The following is a 13,128-nucleotide window of genomic DNA, read 5'->3' as shown; positions in this document are numbered from 1 at the left end:
GTCAGGAGTTCGAACATGGCGAAACCCATCTCTATGAAAAATACAAAAAGTTAGCTGGGCGTGGTAGCGGGCACCTATAATCCCAGCTACTTGGGAAGCTGAGGCAGGAGAATCACTTGAACCTGGGAGGCAGAGGTTGCAGTGAGCTACGATGGCGCCATTGCACCCTAGTCTGGGCAACAAGAACAAAACCCCACCTCAAAAAAACAGATATCACCTCACTGATGTTTCATCAGAAGTCACCCCACTCTTGCTGCCAGTTGTGGTGAATAATCAGAGGTGGACTGTAGGGTCTTTGGGCAAAGGACTGAAAAAATTTCCCTCACTACAGAGTGCCCTTATAGGAAGAAGAAAGAATCAGAAAGCACACAGGGCTGTGAATGGGCTGCCACTCACTTTAAGGAACAGAAAGCTCCTCTACCCTACCCATACCACTGACCACACCTGGGACAGGTGACCCTCACTTGCAGCAGAAATGTAATCTATGAACACGAAACGTCCATAATATTACAGTTCTCTTGACTGTAAGGGTCTCTAGAAAACATCTAGAGATTGCCCCAGTTTACAGGCCAGAATAAAGATCTCTGGTTTAGGGCCGGGCTCAGTGGCTGACACCTGTAATCCCAGCACTTTTGGAGGCCGAGGCAGGCAGATCACGAGGTCAGTAGTTCGAGATCATCCTGGCCAATATGGTGAAACCCCATCTCTACTAAAAATACAAAAATTAGCCGGGTGTAGTGGTGCGCCTGTAGTCCCAGCTACTCAGGAGACTGAGGCAGAAAAATCGCTTGAACCCTGGAGGTGGAGGTTGCAGTGAGCCGAGATCACACCACTGCACTCCAGCCTGGGCGACAGAGCAAGAATCCGTGTAAAAAAAAAAAAAAAAAAAAGATCTCTGGTCTATCATTAGTTCATTTACAAAGAGGATATTGCCTGGCAGAAGGAATTCTCATAAGTGGAATAGTTTAACATGAAATTTCATTTTGAAGATTACGTTCCTACTGTAAAGCATCAGAGCCTGCATCAGCCAGCTAGCCCTCAGCCAGAGGAAAGCAGGCAGGTGTGCCATTTCGGTGTGGTAGTGCCAAAGCCACACCTAGGGCACCCTGAGCCTCTGTATGGGACAGCAACTTCAGATATAAAAAAGAGCCAATAGGCCGGGCGCAGTGGTTCACGCCTGTAATTCCAACACTTTGGGAAGCCAAGGCAGGCAGATCACCTGAAGTCAGGAGTTCAAGACCAGCCTGGCCAATATGGTGAAACCTCGTCTCTACTAAAAATACAAAAATGAGCTGGGCGTGATGGTGGACGCCGGTAGTCCCATCTACTCGGGAGGCTAAGGCAGGAAAATTGCTTGAACCCAGGAGGTGGAAGTTGCAGTGAGCCGAGATCGCACCACTGCACTCCAGCCTGGGCAACAGAGTGAGACTCCGTCTCAAAAACAAAAACAAAACAAAACAAAACAAAAAACAAAAAAGCCAATAAGCAGATTAAAAGAAGCTCAATAGCTCAATATCATTAGTCATTAGAATAATGCAAATCAAAACAATAATGAGACACTACTTCATACCTACTAGGATGGATTTGATAAAAACAAAAACCTGGAAAATAAGTGTTGGCAAGGATGTGAAGAAACTGTAAACCTCCTGTACTGCTGGTGGGAACGTAAAATGGTACAGCTGCTGTGGAAAACAATGTAGTAGTTCCTCAGAAAGTTCAACATAGAATTTCCATATGATTCGGCCCTTCTGCTCCTAGGTATATGCTCAAAAGATTGAAAAACAGGTATTCAAACAAAACTTGTACATGAATGCTCACAGCAGCACTACTCACAATCATCAAAAGGTGAAAACAACACAAATGCCCATCAATTGATGGATCTATAACCAAAATGTGATATAGCTTATACAGCGGATTTTTATTCAGACATAAAAAGGAGTGAAGTGCTGACACATGCTACAATATGAATGAACCTCAAAAACACTATGCTAAGTGAAAGAAACCAGACATAATTGGGCACATACTGTATGATTCCACTTACATGAAATATCCAGAATAGGAAAATCCATAGAGCTAGTACATTTCTGGTTACCAGGGCCCACAGAGAGGGAGAGAATGAGGAATGACTGGTATTGCTTACAGGCTTCCTTTATAGGGTGTTGAAAATGTTCTGAAATTAGATAATTGTGATGGTTGTACAGCATTGTGACTATACTAGAAATCACTGAATAGCACACTTAATTTTAAAAATCATAGTAGTTACCATTCCACAGCATGTTCTCTCTACAAAGCATCATTCTAAGAAGTTAGCTCAAATCCAAGGTCCATTACTTACAAGCTGCATGCCTTTAGGTAAATTAACCTCTCTGCGACTCAATAACATCATCTGTAAAATGCGGATAAGAGTATTTACCTCCATAAGGTTATGAGGGTTAAATGTGTTAATATTTAATCTTACTTTGAACAGCCCTTTGTACATATTAACAGTATATATCAAATAGTAAGAATTAGCTAAGTGTTAGCTATTATCATTTCAATTAATCCTCACAACAATTCCATGAAGTAGGTGCTTTCCATTATTCCCATTTTACAGATGAGAAAACTAAGGCACAAGGAGATTATGCAACCCACCAAGCTAGTTATTTAGCAAAAGGCAAGCAAAGCCAGCAGTCTGGCTTCAGGGTCCCTGCTTCTCAACTATGAGAAGCTGTGCTTGACATAAATCTGGTATATGTAAATCTGGCGTTCATAAATCTTGAATTCATAGCTATTTTTGCCTAGGATGAGATTTAATTAGGTATTTAAGGTTTTCAAAAAGTAAATCAATTTAAGTAAGCGTGTTAAGTAAATATCGTCCTCTCTGGTACCCAGATACGACAAAACTTGCAAAGGAACACTTGAATGACTGAGGTTTAGAAAACATTGGTAAACCATGGAAATCTAAGATGTGACAGAACACACCCATACTGTTACCAATTATACTAGGTAGGCTACTGCACACCTGGATTAAACCCTGTACCGATTTCTTGTGTGATATAACACCCCAGGCAAAAATTGTTCGCCGGGTATGGAGCCCAAAGAGAAGACGGCCTGCAGACTCAGCAGGAGCCAGCCTTAGGAGGAAATGTCTTGCTTAAAATCAGAAAGGCTGTGGGGTTGTAACCCTTGAAATCTTTTTGCAAGTGAATATGAAGCAGGAGGACTTATTAATTAGACAGTGTAGTCCAAGTGCCCTAGGCCCATCGCACTTTTAGGGGACTGTGAAAATGTCTAAACTGACTGGGCGCGGTGGCTCACGCCTGTAATCCCAGCACTTTGGGAGGCCAAGGAGGCAGGACCGCTTGAGCCCAGGCGTTAGAGACCAGCCTGAACTACACAGAGAGAGCTCGTCTCTACTAAAAACAACAACAACAAAATTTGCAGAGAGCAGTGTCCCGCGTGCCCGTAGTACAAGCTATTTGGGAGGATCGCTTGAGCGGGGGAGATAAAAGCTGCCGTGAACCCTGAGGGCATCACTGCACTCCAGCCTGGGCGACAGACCGAGACTCTGTCTCAGGAAAAGAAAAGATCTTAATTTCTTTTAAAATCATAAGAAAAATTTAATATAATCCATCCCAAATTATATTAATCCTTACACCAACACAGCTGTAAAATATAATTTTTTTTCTTAATGGAGGAAGGGGCCCAGGAAGGCAAAAATGCCTAGGACCCACGAAAGTCATAATGTGGCCCCGACATGAGGGTGAGAGTGAGGGTGAGCCTCATTACCTCTCCCTCCTGACCAGGTCTTCCAGACACCAGCTCAGCAACTAATGCATGCAGCATCCTGTCCTGTTAATATCCTCTCCGTATTGAGCAAACGTGAAGTGGTGGGCTGGGGGAACCCAGAAGTGCTGGATCCCAACCCTGTGGTTTAGGGACATCCAGCCGAGGCCCTGGAGCAAGGGAAAGAGGCCTGAAATAGTGTGCAAAAGGAGAAGACCCCTCACACCCAGGAATTGTAAAGACTATGTCTCCCCCAAACGCCACCTCCTCCTACTCTTACCTGAAATCCCACTATTATTTACTCCTTTGAATTAAGACAGCCATAATATAGTGAAAAGTGCACACATTTTGTATTTAAAACTGGCATGTATTGCCAATGGCAAGTTGCCTGGCTCTTTGGGGCCCAGCCTTCTGTATTTTTTTAAAAAATGGGGGATGATAATGGTGGTTATCAAGGTGAAAGTAAGATAAATCATGTACAGTGCCAAGCATAGGGCCCATTATTAGCAGGCTTTAAAAAAAAATTTTTTTTTAGTTTTATTTTTATTTTTTGAGACAGGGTCTACTGTCGTCCAGGCTGGAGTGCAGTATCCTGATCATGGCTCACTGCAGCCTTGACGTCCCGGGCTCAAGCGATCCTTCCACCTCAGCCTCCCTAGTAACTGAGTCTACAGAGCTCTTTTTATAATATTACGGATATTAACACGTCCTGGGGAACATGCAAACACTTATTGGAGGGAGAACTATATAGCCTTCAATCATAGCCCAGGCCTTTTAAATGTGATATATCACTGGGGAGCAAGAACTCAGGAAGACAGTTTCAGAAAAGCGGAGGGGGGAGGAGGAAGAAGGGGTAGTGGGGAAGGCGGGAACTCTCCCAGGTCCACAGCACAAGCGCGGGGAATACGCGCGCTTTAGGAGCCTGCAGCACGGGCTTCTGCAAAGCGCGCTGCAATAAGAAGCACAGCAACCTAGCACAGCAGACGTTGCAAGTACCGCGCATCAAAAGACGGGGCCCCTGTAGTGTAAGCATTCTTGAATGCACTACGCACTTAGCAGATTTCTATACTTGCACTCTGACATAAGCTCATTACTGAAAATCTTAAGTCTTTGGAGCTTCCTCAAAAAGCACGTTGGGTTTCTTGCAGCGTGCACCTGAGCAGCGGACTGCTCTTCAAATTCAGCCCCAAATTCCCGCTCCCGGAATGCACGGTGGGTTCTGAATTCAAAAATCCAGAGCAAGCAGCCTTCTAGCCAATCATTGCACCTTATCACTATCCTGACTTTGGCGCGAACTGTACAGAACTAGATAGTCCTATCCGTTTGTCACCAATTTCTAGCAGGGGAGAGTCGTTCTCAGAACCCAACTGCATGGTAGACTAACAAGTTCACTTTTGCATGTTTGGGTTGCTGAACGCTCCACGCTTTCTTCAACGCCATCTCTGGGTCTTTTCCGTGGGGGAAGCAAAGGGCATTGCTCCACCCAAGTGCTGCGAGGTAAAGAGGCTTGGGCGGAGGAACACTGCCAAAATACCTCTCCACAGGCTAGTGTGAGGTCTCAACCCACCCCCTCGCCCCCAAATCGGCTTTCACAACCCAGTCGCTTTTTCCAATCCCGGTCTCCGCTCAAGTTGGGAGTAGTTAGTTAAGCAGCAACTTGGAGCTACTGTTTCCCGCACAGCATGCTCACTACCTGCACCATGCTTGCGCACGCTCGCCCTATTTTTTGTACGCCCTGGACACGAATGCGTCCCCACGGGGTCGCACTCACAACTAGATGTACTGTGAATGCTAATAGGGGGCGTTTAACCGACGCGTGTGCGTACGCTTTGAACCTGCGGAAGGCACCGTACCGCTATATAAGGCGCGCAAGTACCAGACGGCGCCAGAAAGAGGTCCCGGCGCCAGAAAAGCGCTCGCCCGAGCCATTGGTCCCAGAGCCAGTTCCAACCCCGGGATCGCCGCAGAGCCCGCGCAGAGTCTGCAAGAAGTGCACGGCTTTATCGACAGCACTAGAAGCATGGAGTCTCTTCGCGGGTACACCAACAGTGATGTTGGCTACCGCAGCCTGGCAGTCGGCGAGGACATAGAGGAAGTGAATGGTTAGTGCTTGGACAGGGACAGGAGCTTTCGCGAACTCCAAAAGAGGAATTTTTCCCTGGGAGAGGCGAGCGGACGGGACGCTGAGCGGCTGTCGCAGTTGCTCTTCCATAGCGGGTCCCCTGCCTCCTCCAGCCCTCGCGCCGTGGGCTACAACGCCCTGGTGTCTCTCTTTTGCTTTCCTCCCTTCCCAGATGAGAAACTTACCGTGACCACGCTGATGGCAAAGGGAGGAGAGGACGAGGAGAATGCACGGTCCGAACCTGAGTACGGAGCAGAAGCAGAAAACGTTGGCATGGTGGGGTTCCTCCCCTCGGACGACCAAGACCGTGAGGGTGGCGGTGGCCACGAGCCGGAGCAACAGCAGGAGGAGCCGCCCCTGCCCGAGCCAGAGCAACAGCAGGAGGAGCCGCCCCTGCTCGAGCTGAAGCCAGAGCAGGAGGAGCCGCCCCAGGCGACCGTGGAAGGGCCACAGCCGGCGGAGGGGCCACAAACCGCTGAGGGGCCACAGCCCCCAGAGAAGAAACGCCGCCGCCGCACCGCGTTCACCCAGTATCAGCTGCAGGAGCTGGAGAAGTTTTTCGATGAAGCTCAATACCCCGACGTTGTGGCGCGGTAAGTGGCTTGCCCCGGCGGCACCCAGTTCATCCCGGGACCCTTTCACTCTCCTCGGGAGCCAAAAGCCACGTACGGGGCTTACGGGCGCTGGCTCCGCCCTTGCTTTTTGAGGGATGTAGGGGGCGGGGCGCGGAGGATGTAAAAGACTGGGGCGAGACTAGGGTAAAGCTAGTGAGGCAGGGTAGGATCCCGCCTTTATTTAAAATTTTGGCAATTTGCTCATCATGGGTTGTTTTTGCATTAATTTTGATACGTTTTAATATTGCATTAAAATAGTATCTGTCTTGATTATTGAGTTTTTAAGCGCCATTTACCTTGTGCGCGCGTGGCGAGCGCCTCACTCTTTTCGCTCTAGTAACCGCCCTGCCACGTGGAGCGCACTTTTACAACCACGAGGCGGACTTTTGAGCTTTCGGTAGCCAGAGACCCCTTTCCTTCGCTAGCCCCTTCGGAGCCCTCATTATACCGGCCCCCGTAGTGTACGGAGGGGCAGGCCTTTTCTGGCCAGGCTGGAATTGGGGGCAGGGGTCACCTGGACAGGTCAGAGTAGGGTTTAGGGGACCTTTCTGGCTTCGTTGTACTTAGCCTTCGCCCGGCAAAGAGCAAGAAAGAATTTCCCGAGGGCGTGCTTGGCCGATGTGGTTTGGAGTTCACTCCCTGAGAGTTCACCTCTCCCTTTTACAATAAACAGAAATACTGTGGTTCAATACAGCGCTTTAAAGGTGTTTTGGCATTTCTTTCTTTTTTTTTTTTTTCATGGACAGACTTCCCAAGGAAAGATTTCCAGGGTTGTTGTCTGCTGTTTCACAAACAGAAGAATTGAGTCATATTCAGCTAACAAACCATCGGGCGCTTTTACATATATTCCCTTTTTCTATCTTATTTAACAACAAAGTTGTTCATGGGAAAAACCTCCCTAAAGCGAGTCCCAACTGTATTAGGGAGGTGCACTGGGAGGTGGGGGAAAACTGCACTGGGAAGTGGGGGATAGAAATAATTGTGTGTGTGTGTATATATATATAATGTACATTATATATAATGTACATTATATATATATGTACATATATATATAATGTACATATATATATATATTTTTTTTTTATGAGACGGAGTCTCGCTCTGTGGCCCAGGCTGGAGAGCAGTGGCGTGATCTCTCCTCGCTGCAACCTCCGCCTCCCGGGTTCAAACGATTCTCCTGCCTCAGCCTCCCGAGTAGCTGGGATTACAGGCATGCACCACCATGCCCGGCTAATTTTTGTATTTTTAGTAGAGACAGGGTTTCACCATGCTGGCAAGGCTGGTCTCAAACTCCTGACCTCAGCACCGTCTTCGGCCTCCCAAAGTGCTGGGATTACTGGCATGAGCCACTGCACCCAGCCACATTCATATTTCATTTTATCCACAACTTCAAATACTGAATATTTGTAATTTTCTCCCCTAAGAGAAAGACTTGCAGCGCGCCTGAATTTGACTGAAGACAGAGTGCAGGTCAGTAAATCTTGAAAAAGCAATTTGGCAGGACAGCCATTCTAAAGCATGCTTTAGGTTTTGTCCTGGACATTCTCAAGTTGGTGTTTTTTGTTGTCTTTTCCATGGTTGGCAAGTAAGTTTTGAACAGTAGGGGCTTTGGTGGTAGAAAATAGGATATGTAAACTTCAGATTATGGAAATTGCTCGTTAACAGAGGAAATATGATTTTCTAAAGAAAAAAAAACGACTGTTCTCCTATCTCTGTCTGTATCTGTCTTTCCTTCCATATAGTGTATGCACATGTATATGTACATATATACATTTACATACACATATATGCACATGTATACACATACATACATACATATATTCCAATAAATAAGATTAACCTTCTTCTAACACTGGTATTCTCTAGGGAGAATGTTAATTTTCCCTAAAGGATTACTTCTATGTGGAGTCATGTTGGGGGCTCAATCTGATCTCAGAAGTATTCAAATTAATGCACAGAAGAACTGAGTTTTATAAGAAGGTTCAACTGTACTAAATTATTTAAAATATTTAAAACCAAGCACAAGCACTTAGCTAAATGAGTGAATTTATATTTAGGCATTGGGGTGAAGGAGTAATTTCACACACAGAGCACAGTACTTAAGTAGAGAGTGGCAGACCTAAGTTAATTTTTTTGAAAGATTTTGATGTCAGCCTGAAAACATTGCTAACATATTGCAATTAAGTGGTAATGGGGGAAACATTCGTAAGCTTTGGAAAACTGTCTTTAAAAAATGAAACAAAAAAAAGAAAGAAGAATTTGAATAAAGTCCCCTTACCTAAGAAGGGTGGAAAGCTTAGAGAAGAATTGTATACAGTCAAACACATACATTGCAGATGTCACACAAATTCAACTTTATGAAACTACCAAATGCATAAGAGATTGTTCACTTTTTGTAAACACCTTAGAAAAAACATCTTAGATGTTTTATTCTTTTTGGTGATATTATTTTGAAAAGGTGGGTTTTCTGGAATTTGATTGATTAGGGGGTTCTCTCGATTCAGGCAAGATTCTTACCTGTGTTGATTTAAAATACCTTTTCATTTACTCAGGCAGTAACGACTAATTTTGCAGGTCACGAGATCAAAAGTTGACTGTTTAAAATTACAGAAGACCATAGCTGCATCAAGGAAGTATTTGAAAAAAAAAAAAAAAAAGTTAGAATGGGCTTATTAGCTTTGCCTCAGGGTGTGTGTGTGAGTGCAGTGATGGAAATGCACTGCACGCCTGTGGGTGTGATGTCTGGAAAAGCAGCCCAACAAAGCAGACCACTGAATGCTGGAGTCCTGATGTGCCACAGGCCTAGCCTCAGGTTGGGATGACGTATCCTCTGCCTTCTCAGGGAAGCAAGGTAAACTCAGAGGAAAAGAAAAAAGGTTTGCTGACCTGCTTTTTTTCCCTGCCAGGGTTTACATAGGCCTCTCAATGGATTTCTGAAGGAAGAAAGAGCCAGAAAATACAAAGAAGGAAAAAAGACAATATTCTCATCTATTTCCAAATTCTACAGCATGAATTTCCCTAAAGACACTTTTAATAGACACTCCCCTCCTTTTCTTTGCAAATATAGTATACTTATTTTATGAAATCAGTATTGAGAATACAGACCCAATATGGGCCCATACCAAAATTTGCCATCTGTTGGCTTCGGTTATGTTTAAGCAGGGGTGACCACTAGCACATCTGAGCCCGCCCCTCCCTCACTCCTCTTAAGATATTTCGTCAATAAGAAAATAGCTTCACCTGTTGCAGTTTAAAGTCTCAATGGCATGTAGAATTGCATGTCATGTTTTTTTCTATTATGACGTTAGCTGTTCAAAATACTAAACCAATTCATTTTTCCCCTCTGAAGGTTTGGTTTCAGAACAGAAGAGCCAAGTGGAAACGAAATCAGAGGGCGCTCATGTTGAGAAACATTGCTGCCGCCCTGGCCCACCCTGAAGAGGTGTTCTTGGGTGGCCCCTATAATGCCACTCCTTCTCTGGATCCTGCTTTGTGTGTTCATCTGGTGCAACAACTACCAAGACCACCTGTGCCACCCAGGCCACCCATGGTCCCTATGCAACCCAGGCCACCCATGGCACCTATGCCACCCGGGCCACCCATGGCACCTGGGCCACTCAGGCCATCCATGGCGCCTATGCCACCCAGGCCACCCATGGTCCCTATGCAACCCAGGCCACCCATGGTGCATATGCCACCCATGGCACCTGGGCCACCCATGGTGCCTATGCCACCCGGGCCACCCATGGCACCTGTGCCACCCAGGCCACCTATGGCGCCTATGCCACCCAGGCCACCTGTGCCTCGTATTGGCCTGGCTCCTGTACGCATCACATGGCCCCCTGTCTTCAATAGTGATTATACAGGTCCCTTTTTCTAAAGTAAGGTCTTCATGACAGTTTTTCCAAAGTTCTTTCCTGCCAGATAGAAATTGTGCACAGCACAGCGTCAAGTTTTTGGTTAGATACTTGTTAAATGAAATGGGTAGATGAACAAAGTTAACGAATGCCCTGTTACTTTTGTAGGCCACATGACTGTAGGATTTTCAATAAAGATGTGACTTAACAGTATGTTGGTTTTGGATGACAATTGGGGTCAGTAGAATATGGATGGGAATTGCTAAGGGAATGCAATTTGAGTAGAATGGTGAAGAGGCCTCTTCTCATCAGGTAATATCCCTGAGTCACCATCAGTATGTCCTGCACATCACAGAGTTTGCCAAGTGCCCATGATGGGTTTACATTGACCTATACATTTTCCTTCCACATGTCCCCCTACCCCATCCTCAACCCTCCACCCTGCCCCACTGGGAACATATAAATGTGCAGGATGGGAAGGGGTGAGTCTAGTGAGATAACAGTGCGTTTGCAGAGAGGGCCACGTTCCATTCATGCTAAGGAGCTCAGGCTAAATCATGGACTCTAAAAGAAACTTACTGAGGGGCTACTCACAGAGCCTTGAGGGAATGGGACAGCTAAATGTGCATCTAGTACTCTCCAAATTCTGCTCCCTGCCCTTTCTTTTTTTTTCTTTTTTTGATAAGTCTCTCTGTCACCCAGGCTGGAGTGCAGTTACATGATCATAACTCATTGCACCCTCGAACTCCTAGACTCAAGCGATCCTCCTGCCTCGGCCTCCTGAGTAGCTGGTACTACAGGTGCACCACCAAGCCTGGCTAGTTTCTGTTGTATATTTTGTAGAGATAGGGGTCTCACTGCAGTGCCGAGGGTGGTCTCAAACTCCTGTTCTCGAGCGATCCTCCTGCCTCCAGCCTCCCAAAGTGCTGGGATTACAGGTGTGAGCCACTACACCCAGCCTGCCCTCCACTTTGTGGAGGAGATAGAGGAACAGGAACTATTCTGGTCCAGAGGTTCTGCAATTTCAAGGGAGACACAAGAAGGGGCTCCATCAAGACCAGAAAGAGGTGCTCTCTCTTCTCCACCACTAGGCCAGGAGAACCTATTACTGTAGCTCCACCAGCTAAGAAGTGGGCAGTCACACCTTCCAGTGTATTTTTCACCTTCAACATCTTTGAGAGAATCCTGGTTCCTGCCAATTAAATTGAAAGGGAAACTTTTGGTTTAATGTTGCTCAAAGCAAGAGATGGTCCCTGAGCAATGTTCCAGAATAATCACTCATTGAAAAGAAGCGGTCAGACCTTTGCTATGCCTGCAATCTTTATGCAAATCTGCTTCCGTAGGAAGCAATAAAAACCAAAATGGAGGAGGGGGAGGAGGCCAAGCCCACTATTTTTTAAACATTGAACTTTTTCTTAGAGCCTTTACTTTTGAGCAATTTCTAGCCATTTGCAGTAATTTTATGAACACATTTTATGCTATGAAATGATTGCAATGGCTTCAGATAAGGGTGTCATAGTTATACCAGAATTTCTCACAGGAGGTGGGCTGGAGGGGGTTATCAAAGACAAGTTTCACAGCAGTTACATACTCCCAGTTTGAAGGGCGGCCCTGTTTTCTCAGAAAAGCATACTTTTTTTTCTTTTTTTTTTTTGCAGTGTTGCCTGATACTTTTTTTTTTTTTTTTTTGGAGACGGAGTTTCACTGTTGTTGCCCAGGCTGGAGTGCAGTGGAGAGACCTGGGCTCACTGCAACCTTCGCCTCCCAGGCTCAAGTGATTCTCCTGTCTCATCCTCCCAAATAGCTGGGACTACAGGCGCCTGCCACCATGCCCGGCTAATTTTTTGTATTGTTAGTGTAGACGGGCTTTACCCATGTTGGCCAGGCTGGTCTCAAACTCCTGACCTCAGGTGATCCACCCCCGCCTCGGCCTCCAAAAGTGTTTGGATTATAGGTGTGAGCCACCACGCCTGGCCTGCCTGATACTTTTTATTCCTTTCTTCTCTCCCTTCACACATAAGGATGTCAAGCATTAGCAAGGCAATTAGAGTCTTAGATTAGATTATATCTAAGATTTCTACAGCAAGGAGGTCATTACCTCCCCAGGAGTCCCAGTCTCTGATGGGAGTGAGAAATATCCAGTAATGTATCTGTGGTGCCCATTGCCATCCTCACCGGGTGATTTTGAAACTCAGCCTTTCTTGTTTCCCATTGTTGAACTTTTTCCTTTTGTTAACATCTGGTTTCTCAATGCTTTAAGTTCTCTTGGAGCTACAGGGTCTGTACAAATAAAGGTGCCAATACCCCATCCAGTCTTGCCACTCTGAGACTCAAAGCCAAACAGCATCCAGCACACAAATCCCACAGTTATTTCATAACCAATTGGACACACACAAACAGAACATTTTTTTTCATCTCAGGCAGCCTGGAAGAAGCAAAAATACGAATATTCTTTTGCATACGTGAATAGGGTCTTCTAGAGACATTTATATTATTTTCAAGTCATATCTACTTCTTCCAGGTTCCAGTGATTTAAGGAGGGATACTGGGATGGGGACAGGAAATATGCAAAACTTTCCTGCAGATAAATACTTCCTCTGGCCAGGTGCAGTGGCTCACAACTGCAATCCTATCACTTTGGGAAGACAAGGTGAGAGGATCACTTCAGCCCAGCAGTTAGAGACCAGCCTCTATAACATGGTGAGATCCCATCTTTACAAAAAATTTTAAAAATGTAGTTGAGTATGTTGGCACATGCCTATAGTCCTAT

The 13,128-nt window shown here is 45.7% G+C and overlaps 1 protein-coding gene across 1 annotated transcript; it reads left to right on the top strand.

The window, feature by feature from the left end:
- The first annotated feature begins 5,707 nt into the window (after positions 1–5,707).
- ESX1 (ESX homeobox 1) lies at positions 5,708–10,560 on the top strand. The gene is made up of 4 exons (XM_011954458.1): positions 5,708–5,867; positions 6,060–6,480; positions 7,926–7,971; positions 9,851–10,560. The coding sequence occupies exons 1-4, from the start codon at positions 5,786–5,788 to the stop codon at positions 10,379–10,381; spliced, it is 1,080 nt and encodes a 359-aa protein (XP_011809848.1). The 5' UTR covers positions 5,708–5,785; the 3' UTR covers positions 10,382–10,560.
- Positions 10,561–13,128: the final 2,568 nt, after the last annotated feature.

The sequence above is a fragment of the Colobus angolensis genome, unplaced genomic scaffold (assembly GCF_000951035.1).
Source record: "Colobus angolensis palliatus isolate OR3802 unplaced genomic scaffold, Cang.pa_1.0 Scaffold382, whole genome shotgun sequence".
NCBI classification, from domain to species: domain Eukaryota; kingdom Metazoa; phylum Chordata; class Mammalia; order Primates; family Cercopithecidae; genus Colobus; species Colobus angolensis.
The sequence above is the reverse complement of the archived record's forward strand: the minus strand, read 5'-3'. Positions and strand labels throughout refer to the sequence as shown.